General features: G+C 45.0%; 1 protein-coding gene across 6 annotated transcripts in view; it reads left to right on the top strand.

The window, feature by feature from the left end:
* LOC138773581 (uncharacterized) overlaps positions 1 to 13184 on the top strand; it is a 104084-nt gene that overhangs the window by 87601 nt on the left and 3299 nt on the right. For all 6 annotated transcript variants that reach the window (XM_069954124.1, XM_069954128.1, XM_069954126.1 and 3 more), the window contains 3 exons: positions 6689 to 6758; positions 8862 to 9763; positions 11901 to 11955. In XM_069954124.1, the coding sequence (XP_069810225.1) occupies positions 6689 to 6758; positions 8862 to 9763; positions 11901 to 11955 (1027 nt within the window). The remainder of the gene's footprint in view (positions 1 to 6688; positions 6759 to 8861; positions 9764 to 11900; positions 11956 to 13184) is intronic.

The following is a 13184-nucleotide window of genomic DNA, read 5'->3' as shown; positions in this document are numbered from 1 at the left end:
AATCTACAATAACATAATTTAAACACGCCTGGGATAAACATACATCTATCCGAAGATAATAAGAAAGAAAATACTAAAAGGGCAGACTAGATGGACCCAGTGGTCTTTTTCTGCTGACAATCTTCTTTGTTTGTATGACCATACCTGGCATATAAGACGACCCCTGACTTCTGAGAAGATTTTTCGGGGTTAAAAAGTCGTCTTGTACTCCGGAAAATATGGTATTTTCTGAAAGTAGACACCTTTTACCTTGAGGCTGGGTTCACACTACGTATATTTCAGTCAGTATTGTGGTCCTCATATTGCAAACAAAACCAGAAGTGGATTAAAAACACAGAAAGGCTCTGTTCACACAATGTTGAAATTGAGTGGCTGGCCGCCATATGACATTAAATAACGGCCATTATTTCAATACAGCAGCCGTTGTTTTAAAATATCAGCAAATATTTGCCATTAAATGACTGCCATCCACTCAATTTCAACATTGTGTGAACAGATCCTTTCTGTGTATTCAATCCACTCCTGGTTTTGGTTGCAATATGAGGACCACAATACTGACTGAAATATACGTAGTGTCAACAGGCAGGCAAAGGGGTGTGGGAAAATATTAAGAACATATGCTTAACCCATCCCTGTGCCTCCGTTTTGTTGATGTTGAGTCTTTGACAGCCGTTAAATTTTCAGCGGGCATCTGGGTATGTCACGTACCTGGATTCTGCTGCTGAAACGTCAGAGCCCCTCTGATGGATTGCCCGTTCAGCCAGTCGGTGACTGCAGCGGAGTCCCGTCCCAGTCACTGATTGGCTGAGCAGGCAGTAGTTCAGAAGCATACATGACATTTCAGCAGCAGGATCCTACAGGAGACTGTGGGAAATCAGTAAGCAGCGCTGCAGGGACATGGGGATAGGTAGGTATACCTTCTTTACTAGGTTTCGGCACCGCTGTGTCAGAAGTTATACTATGGGAAAAAAGTTTAAATGGGCCTCTGCTCCCCAGACATAAGCAACATAAGTTTGTTTCCAGCCCTTGATTCTGACAGTGGTTATGCACAAAAACATTGTTAAAGAACAATATATAATCAGGTTAGAAGAATCTAACCTGCTAATATCTCCTTATAGCACACGTCATCGAGAGAGTGCTCACAAAAACGCTGAAACAATGCCATACAATGGTTAGCTGTCAGTCACAAATGTGTTAAAAACACCAGAAACCGACTAAGCCATCAGAATCTACATTTGAAACAAGGAGGCATTCCAGCTTGCAGCAGATCAGGAGCTTGGGAAGGCCTTTTTTTTCCCCCTTACTTTTTGCACAGAAGAATAAAAATAAATGTTTTTGAGTTATGGAAGCACAGATAGAGCAAAGAGATACCATATATATATATATATGAATAATGGCTAACTTAACATTGTCAGCAGCTTGGAACATAAATTGCAGCTGAAATGTTAACTTTACGTCTGCATTCACACGTACCGCATTTGCAGCAAAATCCGCTGAGATATGTGGTACAGTTACGCCCTATGGCTCTATATTTTCGCAGTGGGTTGAAAATGTAGCCACATTCTCCTTAACCAATCTGCCGGGGCTTTATATAAGATAATACGTTAAATGCCTGCGTTCCTGACGTCCCGTTATGGCGGGACAGCACACTTATTGGCTGAGCGGGACGTCAGTGACCTAGGAGCCTGAGAAGCAGATGGGAGCGCAGCCAGATAATGTATTATCTTGTTTAACCTCTTAAGGACATATGACGTACCGGTACGTCATATGTCCTCACTTGCACTTCAAAGCGGGGCCGCGCGGCGGCCCCGCTTTGAAGTGCCGCGATCCCGGGTGCCGTGAGTAGCCCGGGACCGCTGCTATTAGCGGGCACGGTCGGATCGCCGTGCCCGCTAATTAGCTAATCGGAGGCAGCTGTCAAAGTTGACAGCTGCCTCCGATTACCGGAGGCAACGTTTCCCTGGTGTCTAGTGGGGGAGATCGCTCCTCCGGGACCTTGTCCCGGAGGAGCGATCTCCGTTACTGATGCCGGCCGGGGACGCGTCCAAGATGGCGCCGTCCTCGGCTCGGCACTCGTTCGTTTTCGGCTGCAGCAGCCGAAAGCAAACGAGTGCCGATCTCATGGATCTCTGCAGCATATCTATGCTGCAGAGATCTCAATGAGAGATCACAGTGTATATACTAGAAGTCCCCTAGGGGGGCTTCTAGTATATGTGTAAAAAAAATAAATAAAGTGTTGTTTATAGTAAAAAAGCCCCCTCCCCTAATAAAAGTCTGAATCACCCCCCTTTTCCCAGGTTTTAAATAAAAGTAAACAAACAAATAAATAAATAAACATGTTTGGTATCGCCGCGTGCGTAATCGCCCGAACTATTAATTAATCACATTCCTGATCTCGTACGGTAAACGGCGTCAGCGCAAAAAAATCCCAAAGTGCAAAATTGCGCATTTTTGGTCGCATCAAATCCAGAAAAAATGTAATAAAAAGCGATCAAAAAGACGTATATGCGCAATCAAGGTACCGATAGAAAGATCACATCATGGCGCAAAAAATGACACCTCGCACAGCCCCATAGACCAAAGGATAAAAGCGCTATAAGCCTGGGAATGGAGCGATTTTAAGGAACGTATATTGGTTAACAACGGTTTGAATTTTTTACAGGCCATCAGATACAATATAAGTTATACATGTTATATATCGTTTTAATCGTAACAACTTGAGGAACATGCATAACAAGTCAGTTTTACCCCAGGGCGAATGGCGTAAAAACACATTTCCCCCAAATAAAAGAAATGCGTTTTTTTTTTCAATTTCACCACACTTTGAATTTTTTTCTGGTTTCGCAGTGTACTTTATGCAAAAATTCAGCCTGTAATTGCAAAGTACAATTAGTGACGCAAAAAATAAGGGCTCATGTGGGTTTCTAGGTGGAAAAATGCAAGTGCTATGACCTTTTATGCACAAGGAGGAAAAAAACGAAAACGTAAAAACGAAAATGGGCCATGTCCTTAAAGGGTTAAAGCAGGGTTTCTCAACCTGTGGTACCCTGGGGTACGCGCCGCAGGTTGAGGGGGTACGTCGGAGGTGGGGGGAAAATAATCTCTTTGGGTGTCAGGACATCACTGAGCAATGTCCCGGCACCAATCACCGCGGCAGCTCTCTCCTTCCTTCCCCCAGCAGCTGCTCAAGAGCGTTCTGTGGGGGAAAGGGCTTGGTGAGGCTGTTAGGGGAAGGATGGAGTCACAGGACTCAAAGCAGCAGCAGCAGCCGCCTCCGGTGGACACTCTTCCCACGCGTGACTTGGCAGGCAGAGGAGGAGATGTGACGGCTGGGTGATGTCCCAGCAGGCGGCCACCAGACCATCGGGGACTCAAAGAAAGTCAGTGGCGAGGGGGTCGTGGTGCGTGGGCTACCTTGCCAGGTGCTCCTGCAGCAGTGGATTGTGGACTTGGAGATGGGATGCGCCCCCCCCATGTCCACCAGCTGCCGTTGCCGCTTCTCCCCAGTCGAGGGATCGGTAGAAGAGGCGGCGGCAGCCAGTGGATGTAGGGGCCCCATCTTCCAGTCCACAATCCACTGCTGCAGGAGTCCTGCGCACTACGACCCCGTCGCTGATGTGGTTCCCTGACCGGGAGCTGGCAAGACCCCTCTCAGACCCCTGGCACACTCCCTCCCCGAGCACGTTTCTCCCCCATGCCAAATCCACCCCCTATCACCTCCTCTCTCCCCCCTCCACCTCCTCTCTACCCCCTCCACCTCCTCTCTGCCCCCTCCACATCCTTTCAACCCCCTCCACCTACTCTCCCCCCTTTAATCTTCTCCTCTCCCCCCCCAACCCCTCTCTACTCCTCTCCCTTATCACCTCTTTAACTCCTCCTCTCTCCCCCCTTCTCCTCTCTTCACCCTCACCCCGTTGTCCTCTTCTCTCCCCATCACCTCCTATTTCCCTCCTTTCCCCCTTACCCCCTTTACCTCCTCTCTCCCCATCACCTACTCTTTCCCTCCTCCCTCCCCCCTCTCTGCCCCCTCACCTCTGTTACCTCTCCCCCATCACCTCCTCTATCCCTCTCACCCCCTCTCTCCTCCTCCTACCCCCTTCACCTCCCCTCTCCTCTACCTCCTCTCTTCCTTCCCCTCACCCTTCTCTTGTCTTCTCCCCCATCACCCCCTCCTCTCTCCCCTCACCCACCTTTACATCCTCTCCCCCTCACCCTCTCTTGTCTCCTCCCCATCACCTCCTCTTTCCCTCCTCTCTCTCCAACCCCTTTTTCCTCTCTTCTCTTCATCTCCCCCTCACCCCTTTTACCTCCTCCCTCTTCCTCTCCTCCTCACCTCCTTCACCGCCTCTCTCTTCCTCTCCCCCTTACCCCCTCTCTCCCCCATCACCTCTTCCTTTCTCGCCCCCCCCCCCCCCCCCCCATGGCTTTGCTGTGGGGCTCAGGGGGCAGTATTATGATGGCACAGCAAGGCAGGGGGCATTTACTATGGGGACATAGCAGGTGAGGGCATAGTAGGGGGCAATATTACTATATGGAGGCAAAGTAGGGGTTATAACTATATGGGGGCACAGCAGGAGGTATTATTACTATAAGGGGGCACAGAATGAGACAGTACTATATGGAGGCACAACAGGGGATATTAATACAATATGGGGGCACAACTGGAGGCATTATTACTATATGGAGGCACAGCAGGAGGCATTATTACTATATGGAGGGCACTGCAGGAGGCATTAATACTATATGGAGGGCACTGCAGGAGGCATTAATACTATATGGAGGCCCAGCAGGAGACATTATTACTATATGGAGGCACAGCAGGAGACATTATGCTATGTGGAGTCACAGCAGGGGCAGTATTACTATATGGAGGGCACACCGGGGGGCATTATTACTATACGGGGGATCCTACATACAGGGGCAACCCACGCCTAGTCACTTAACTACAGATGATACCAAACAGCAGAATTACTACTGTATTCCTATAAGTAGTTAAAGGAAATGTCAGGAGCCTAAGATGTTTGTCTGGCAGTTTTTCTGGGAAGAGATGAATTGTAGCCGCAAGAAATCATCATGGTGGTCTGGGCCGGTTCGAGAAGAAAACATGGGGAGGTATCTTGACTACATGAGGACATATTTGGCTGCAATGAGGAGATATCTAGCTACATGGGGAAGGTATCTGTCTACATTGGGGGAGGTATCTGGCTGCATAGAAGGAGGCATCTTGACAACATGGGGAGATATCTGACTACTTGGGGGGACTTATCTGGCTACATGGGAGGGACATGATCCAACTCCATGGGGCTGATCTGGCTGAAATGGGCATATCCTGCTTCAGGGAACAAATCTGTCTGGAAGAGACATATCCACCTACAGGGGACATACCTGGCACCTAAAAACATATCTAAATGCAGGGAGCATACCTAGCTACAGACAGCATACCTGGCTGCAAGGGGCATATCTGGCTCCATAGGACATACCTGGATGGAAGAGGCATATCTAGCTGAAAGGGGTATATGTGGCAAGAAAGGATGTATTTGGCTGAAGGGGACATATCTGGCTTCAGGGGCATACTTAGCTGAAAGGGACATATCATGCTTTACCTGCCCGTGCTCCCGCCTGCTTCTCTGGATCACGGCTCTCTGATGGCCTGCTCGTTGCGCTTTCCTGCTGCAGCCACTGATTGGATGAGCAGGCTGTCAATGAACCACAAGGCTGAGAAGCAGGTAGGAGTGCAGACAGGTAAGCATGATCTGTGCAAGGCCCGGCAGCTAACTAGTTAAAGGAGATGTCTAGCAAAATTTTTTTTATTAATGTATTGTATTAGCCCCCAAAAAGTTACGGGAAATGCTTATAAAGTGCTTTTTTCCCTGCACTTACTACTGCATCAAGGCTTCACTTCCTGGATAACATGGTGATGTCACTTACTGAGTAACAGCTGCATCTGAAAACTGACTGCAGCCGATTCCCTGGTGTCTAGTAGGTTGGTTCGCCCCCCCCCCTCCCGTGACATAGTTACGGAGGGGTGATCATTGCTTCCCTACCCGGCCGGGGTCTGCGCCGTAATGGTGCTGATCCTGGCTCGGCACTCGATGTGTTATTATTTATTTTATTTTTTTTATTTCACCACACATTGAATTTTTTCCTGGTTATGCAGTGTACTTTATGAAAAAATTCAACCTGTCATTGCAAAGTACAATTAGTGGCGCAAAAAATAAGGGCTCATGTGGGTCTCTAGGTGAAAAAATGCAAGTGCTATGGCCTTTTAAGCACAAGGAGGAAAAAACAGAAGTGCAAAAATGCAAATTGGCCCGGTCCTCTAAGGGTTAAATAGGCAGTGGCCATAATAGTACAGTGTCACAGCTGATTTAGCTGCAAAAAGTACGTGTGAATCTACCCTTAGGCAATGTTTATAATGGATTGCATGCTTGGGGGTACTCGGTTGGAGCATCTCATAGCATGGGGGTACATGGCTTGAAAAGGTTGAGAACTGGTTTAAAGGCCCACAGTTGATCAGTTTAAGAGGATGTGAAAATCCGCAGCGAAAATGCAGAGCCATAGGGCATAACTCAACAGCATATCGCCTTTGCTGCGGGACTTGAAATCCGCTGCGAATTCGGTATGTGTGAACACAGCCTAAGGATCTACAATATGGCACTAATGAACATGGATTGCCTTTATATTCAAGGATGAACACAGTTCTGACCAAGCCTGCACCATCCTGATGGAATGTGAAGAAGACAATGCTTATTGTGATGGTAACATTTGTTTATTGAATTTTCTTGTGTATGTAAAAATGTACCTACTTGTATGTCTGTCACCTGCTGTGCTGCACTTCCCTGTGTCTGTCCCCTGCTGTGCTGCACTTCCCTGTGTCTGTTCCCTGCTGTGCTGCACTTCCTTGTGTCTGTCCCCTGCTGTGCTGCAATTCCTTGTGTATGTCCCCTGCTGTGCTGCATTTCCTTCTGTCTTGTGTTGCACAAGACGAACCTTCCCACTCTACCGTAGTGGTGTGCCACCTCAGCCACAGCACTCTTAGCACCACTAAATAAAAAAAATCCTCAATAACCTTTTAAAGTATCACTGTCATTATAACTTTCTAAATCAACAGACTGAAATAAAGCAAATTTGCAGTTGACAATTCTTTAGGGTACAAACCCACTTGACGTATTTGCTGCGTGAATCAGTCTTAAAAATAAGCAGGCAAAACGCAGGTTGGCTTTATACAATTGTTCTGCGTTAAAATACGCAATTGCGTATTTTTGAAGCGTGAAGCCACATGCGTTTTTCGCACAGGTTGTTAACAACTGATGCTTTGCTAACAACAAGCTTCACGCTTCAAAAATATGCAATTGCGTATTTTAACGCAGAACAATCGTATAAAGCCAACCTGCGTTTTGCCTGCTTATTTTTAAGACTGATGCACGCAGCAAATACGTCAAGTGGGTTTGTACCCTTAAAGTTATCATGCTTTAAAGCAAAGTTATACTTGTATCTAGGTCCAGTCTCCTGAAGGTAGCTTTTTAGTCTTGTGTAGGGATGGTCCGAACAGAGTTCGGTTTGGGTTCGTACGAACCCGAACCCTCTGCAATGATTCCTGCTGTCTGCCCGCTCTGTGGAGCGGGCGGATCCAGCAGGAGGACCGCCTGGAAAACTGGGATACAGCCATAGCCATAGGCTGTATCCCAGTTTTCAGGGCGTAACTCCTGCTGGATCCGGGAGCGGAAATCTGCTGTCGAGCGTTCGGGTTCATACGAACCCGAGCCTCGGCAGGTTCGGACCATACCTAGTCTTGTGCTGTTTTAAAGAGAGACTAAACACATGAAGTTACAGCTCAATGTGTCCACCAATCAAATGACTGCCCTCTCTGTAAGCTCTCAGATGACCGGGACTTCCTGCGTTTTGTCTCTTTCTTTTTTCTTCCTCCCAACCAGCACAAGACTAAAAAGCTACCTTCAGCATGATAACTAAAAAAAAAAAAAAAAAAGAATGTTAATTGCAAACTTGCTTTATATCACATCTGCTGTTAATTTAGATTTTGAAAGTTATAAGGACCGGACCCGGTACACTTTAAGCTGCGGTTTAAAGTGTCAAAATACATGACAAAAATCCGAGGCTACCCAGAGGATCTGCCATGTATTGTGAACATCCACTTTATCTTATGTGCTACAAGACAGTTTGAACGATGGATCTTTCAGATCACTGACTGTTCAATACAAAAAAAAAAAGTTAGTCAGCACCTCATAAAAAAGTGAAATGTGCAGGTCTGCTATGGCTGTGCCGCAGAAGCAAGCAAAAGCTGCCAGACTCCACAAACACTAAGATATATGCAAACATTGGGGGAGATTTATCACATATGGTGTAAAGTGAAACTGGCTTGGTTGCTAGGGGCAACTGAGCAAGTTTTACTTTACACCATGTTTGATAAATCTCCTCCATTGGGTATATGAATTATATTGAATTGCATTATTGCTTTATTTTCTATACTTGTAAATGTGGGGTTCTTAGCACATGTTTTGATCAGAATGAGTCTATCCACCATGACAAGGTGACTTCATACATTACAAACATACCATATTCTTGCATCAAGGCCTGCATACACGAAGAATCTCAACATTATTATTATAGAATATCTAAAAAGTCCACATATGTTCAGTGTTCGCATGTCTGTTAGCGCTTGCAGAGTGATTTTGTGTTCGATTGATTTTTTGTTTATTTGACTTCTCGAAGAAGTCCATCCAATATTCATTCTCCCGTTTTTTGTCATGTATGGTTATAATGTAATACTTTTACCATGAAATGCCAATGTCAGATTAGATTAATGGGATTTATTGCATTGATATGTTATTTTTCTTTTCCAGACCGTGAAAAACCCGTTTCAACACAAAATAGTGGCTCAAGTGTTCATAGCATGATCACTAGTGTCGGGCTTCCTCTCAAAGCCCAAGGTTACAGACTTATGAAAAGCAAAGAAAATGATGTAAAATCTCCTGGAAGGTATAATGCAGCGATCTGTGCAGCAGATGATAGCGGATCCTCAGAGAACGCTGGAAAAAGTTACTGTGGTCTAACTCTTGAAAACATGTACCCACAAATTATCCAGACCTTCAGCAATCTATGGAATTCTTATATAAAAAACCAGGCAGCTGATAACATTGTTCGATTCCACAAAAAAAAAGTTTTGTGTAAAAATAAGAAGGTATTGGGTAATTGGGCCACATGCATAGACAGTACCCTAAGCAGGAAGAATTCTGAGTTTACTATGTCACAGAGTCCTAAAACAGCGCTTGCCAAACTTAACTACAATAAAGGTGAAAGAACATTGATTCCAAGAAAGGACATGACTACTCGAAGCTGGATTGACACTGATGGGACAATCTATAAAAAATTCAGAGAAAATACTAAGGATCTGCAGAATAGAACATGCGCTGTGGTCAATAGAAATTCCTTTTCTGCACATTTTTCTGAACATCACAGAGAACATGCCGATTTTGAAAGTCTGTATAGAGATCTAACTCAGGGTAGACCCCAGCCAGTCCTTCCACAGGGTAAAGCCCCAGTCCAGCTATCACAAACTTTTTTTCCATCGGTTAACTCGCCAGGATCTCAAAGAGCTAAAAGACCGCTCTGTGATGATTATTCATCTTCACTGTCAAAGATACCCAGGAGCCTAACTAAAGCTATTAACCAGAGATCAAACTTTGTGGATGGTAGTGATATGTTATGGTCAGGATCCTGCTCGTCTCCTCTCCAGCAACATTCAGTAAGTTCGCTTTTATAGTTGTCGTTTTAAAGTATTAGGGTATGTTTACACTGAGTAAAACAGGCAGAATTCCACCTGTCTCAGTGTGCCATAGCCCGTCTATGGGAGAGCATGCTCCTCCACAGCCGCCGCTCTCCGCTCAAAGAAGTGACATGTCACTTCTTTGAGCGGAGAGCAGAGGAGGAGCGCTCGCCCTCTCATTCACTCACATTGGGACACTGAGCATGCCGTATTTACTCAGTGTGAACGTACCCTTAGACTTGCTGAGAAATTGAGAACAAAAGTATGTCAATGAATCTGTTACCTAAAATGTGATAGGAGAAGCGTACCTTATATGTAATATGAGGTTAGGTTCACACACAGTAAAGTTAAAACTAAATACGTAATTTTGAGAATGAAATAAAATGGTGTAGTAACAGATGAAAAAAAGCAGGTCATATACAATTTGGATAATTGTAATTAGAGTTCAGAGAAGTTACAGTAATAACAAAGTACTGTGTTATCTCTGCAATCCTCTCATCAGCCTGCTGCCTTCTAATTCACTGCCGCTCCGTGCCACTCCTTCCCGGGTGTCGGGAAAAGCTGGATCCAGTCCTGAGGAACTGGGAGAAGTTTCCTAGGACTGGATCCAGCTTTTCCCTGCACCCGGAGAGGAGCGGCAGTGAGCTAAAAGATAGCCAGCCAGCTGATGAGCGGATTGAAGAGCTAACGAAGCGCTTCACTCATCTCCAGTTGTAATTTATTACACCTGTTATTCTATACTGTGTGTGAACTGCCGGACAATTTCCTATTGACTTCAATAGAGCACTTTATTATATTGATAAATATAGCCGTATTTTACCTTTATTTTACAATGTATGATTATGATTGTGAAAAAAGAAAAAAAAAACACTTGCCTATTGGTTGTATACAAAGGGCACAGCACTAAGGCTGGGCAATAAATCATTTATACGGCTGCGATCGACCGACCTGAACTTCCGCATGATGATGATTTTTATTTGCTCATTCCCCATTTTTTTATAACCTTGTTATAATGCTTTCCCAATTGTCACATGACGTTTCTTTTTTACAGTCTATGTATAAAAAGTAGCAGTGACCCCACATTCCTTGTCTATATATACTGTATAGCAGTGTCCCCCAACCTGTGGTTTTTCAGCAGCTGTGAAGCTACAACTCCCAGCTCGCCTTGCAGGCATGGTGGAATTGTAGTTGCACAACTGCTGGAAAATGTTCTATAGTATGTAAACACTGGATATAGCTTCCGCTTCCCCTATGTATACAGCACCCTGGCTGGGCTACATATATACTGCCCCCCCCCCTCTCCTCTGTTTTCTGCAATTTTACACGTCCGAATGCGCATGGCTTGCAAGAGAAATGGCATAATAATCGTTCAATAATCATTGAGGTTACATGTTCAGTTAATCGTGATGATGCTTCAGGCCATAATCGCCCAGCACCTATTTACGCTTAAAGGGAATGATAAAAATAAAAGATTTTTTTTTCTTTTTACAAATCTGTCTAAAGACCCTATTACACAAAGCGATTATCGGCCATTATGGACATCAGTCGTCTTAGAAGACAACAATCAGCCGACATGCACAATCTGGGCTGATCGTTGTCTTTCAACATGTTGAAAGCTCACCAGTGAGGATAGCAGCGATATACTGCCATCGCTCTGTGCAATAGGTGCGGCGGCAGTGGACCACCGCCATCCTTTATGGGCTGCCCGGACGATCTAGCGATCACACGGGCAGCACCCCGCGGCCACCCCCCTGCTCTTACCCGCTCACTGCCAATATGTGTAATAGTGCTGGCAGCAAGCCCCTTTATAGGGGCTTAAATTTATGATACTAGTTGATTTGAAAACTTATTTTAAAAATTTTAAAAGGTCTGTCTGACATGAACAAGAGATTAGGATGATTTTATGTTTTAGATGTTTTTCGGTATGGACTACTCTAAGAGAAAGTATAGACTGTGCAGGAGGCGCAAACACTTTTGGCTTAAAGGAGAAGTCCCACCAAATTCAAAAAAGTCAGGAAGCCAGAGGGGTGTGGGAAAATTATAAACAAAGTAAACTTACCCAGAATATGGTATTGGTTATTACTGGGTATCAAAACAAAATTATTATTTTTTCCAGGAAGTTGCCGCCTCCCTTCCAGCTCACATGTTGCCTTCCAGTCCGATGTCGCTACGTAAGTAAATTATTTAAGTACTGTAAAGGAAAAATTATCTAAGTTGCAAGATAAAAAGGTTGTTGTCACTGGTAGATCACTGCAAAAACTGCAGTAGAAGAAGGGAATTTTTAGCTACTGCAAGTGTAACTTGTGGCGGCAGTAGAATAGATTCTGGGTCTTGATTTTCCCCATAAAAAACCATTTATAAATTATTATTTAAGGGGTATTTCGGGGAAAAAAATAGGGAGGGCAGGCGTCCCAGGTTACCTGTACCCGGTCATGCACTGGCTGCCTGTGACGCCACTCCCCAACTTAGAAATACCTGCTGAGTATGAGCTGTAAAACCTATACCCCACTTTGTTGACGATGCTTGAGGCATAATGACAGGCCAGTCGGGCAGGAAACAGGAGGTGGGGCTATGAGGCAGACAGGAGGCAAGCCTGGATAAGAGAAGGTGCGTGTCACCGGGGTGGGGGGGGGGGGGGCAGTTAGGGAGAGATAGCATTGACTTGCCCGCGCACAGCCAGCCTCCAGTGCTCAACTGGACCTCATTAGCATAGCGGATTAGAGCCGAAAACAATGGCAACCACATATCTCCCAAGTGTCCCTCCTACTTTTGACTCGCATTCCTCTTTTTCTCTTTGCCCCTTACATGTCCCTCTTTTTGACCTAGAAATGAGATTGCTATTAATAACCTTTCTATGTTGCTCTAGAAAGTGTCTGGTTTCTTACTGTATAATAGTGTACAACCTTTAGTCACTTTAGTGAAAATTGTCACCCCTACTTTGCCTCACCAGCAACTACTTTACAGGACCCCCACACCAGTGTCCAGTTTTTACCTTTAGAATACCACAGCAGATTGACACTTGCCATGTATACTACTTTTTTACACCAAGCAAGAATTATGGCATGTTTTTGTTGGTAAATTTATTATTATTATTAATAATATTATTATTTATAGAGTTGAGTGAACTTGCCGTTAGTGTTGGGTCTATGTGAATCGATTGCTTGGCATTTGAATCCCGCAGACTGGAAAAGATGGATGCAGCTCTAGGACTGCCTGGAAGCACAGAGTTGTTAGCACCGTGTCATAGATTTTGGAGTCGGGAAGGAATTTTCTCCCTGTGATGGGAAAATTGGCATCGGCCTCATAGGGGTTTTTTCCTTTCTCTGGATCGACTTAGTAGATCTCTCTAGGTTGAACTTGATGGACTCTTGTCTACTTTCAATATTATTAACTATGTTAG

Source organism: Dendropsophus ebraccatus, chromosome 1 (assembly GCF_027789765.1).
Source record: "Dendropsophus ebraccatus isolate aDenEbr1 chromosome 1, aDenEbr1.pat, whole genome shotgun sequence".
Lineage (NCBI taxonomy): Eukaryota > Metazoa > Chordata > Amphibia > Anura > Hylidae > Dendropsophus > Dendropsophus ebraccatus.
This window is presented reverse-complemented; position numbering and strand designations above follow the sequence as displayed.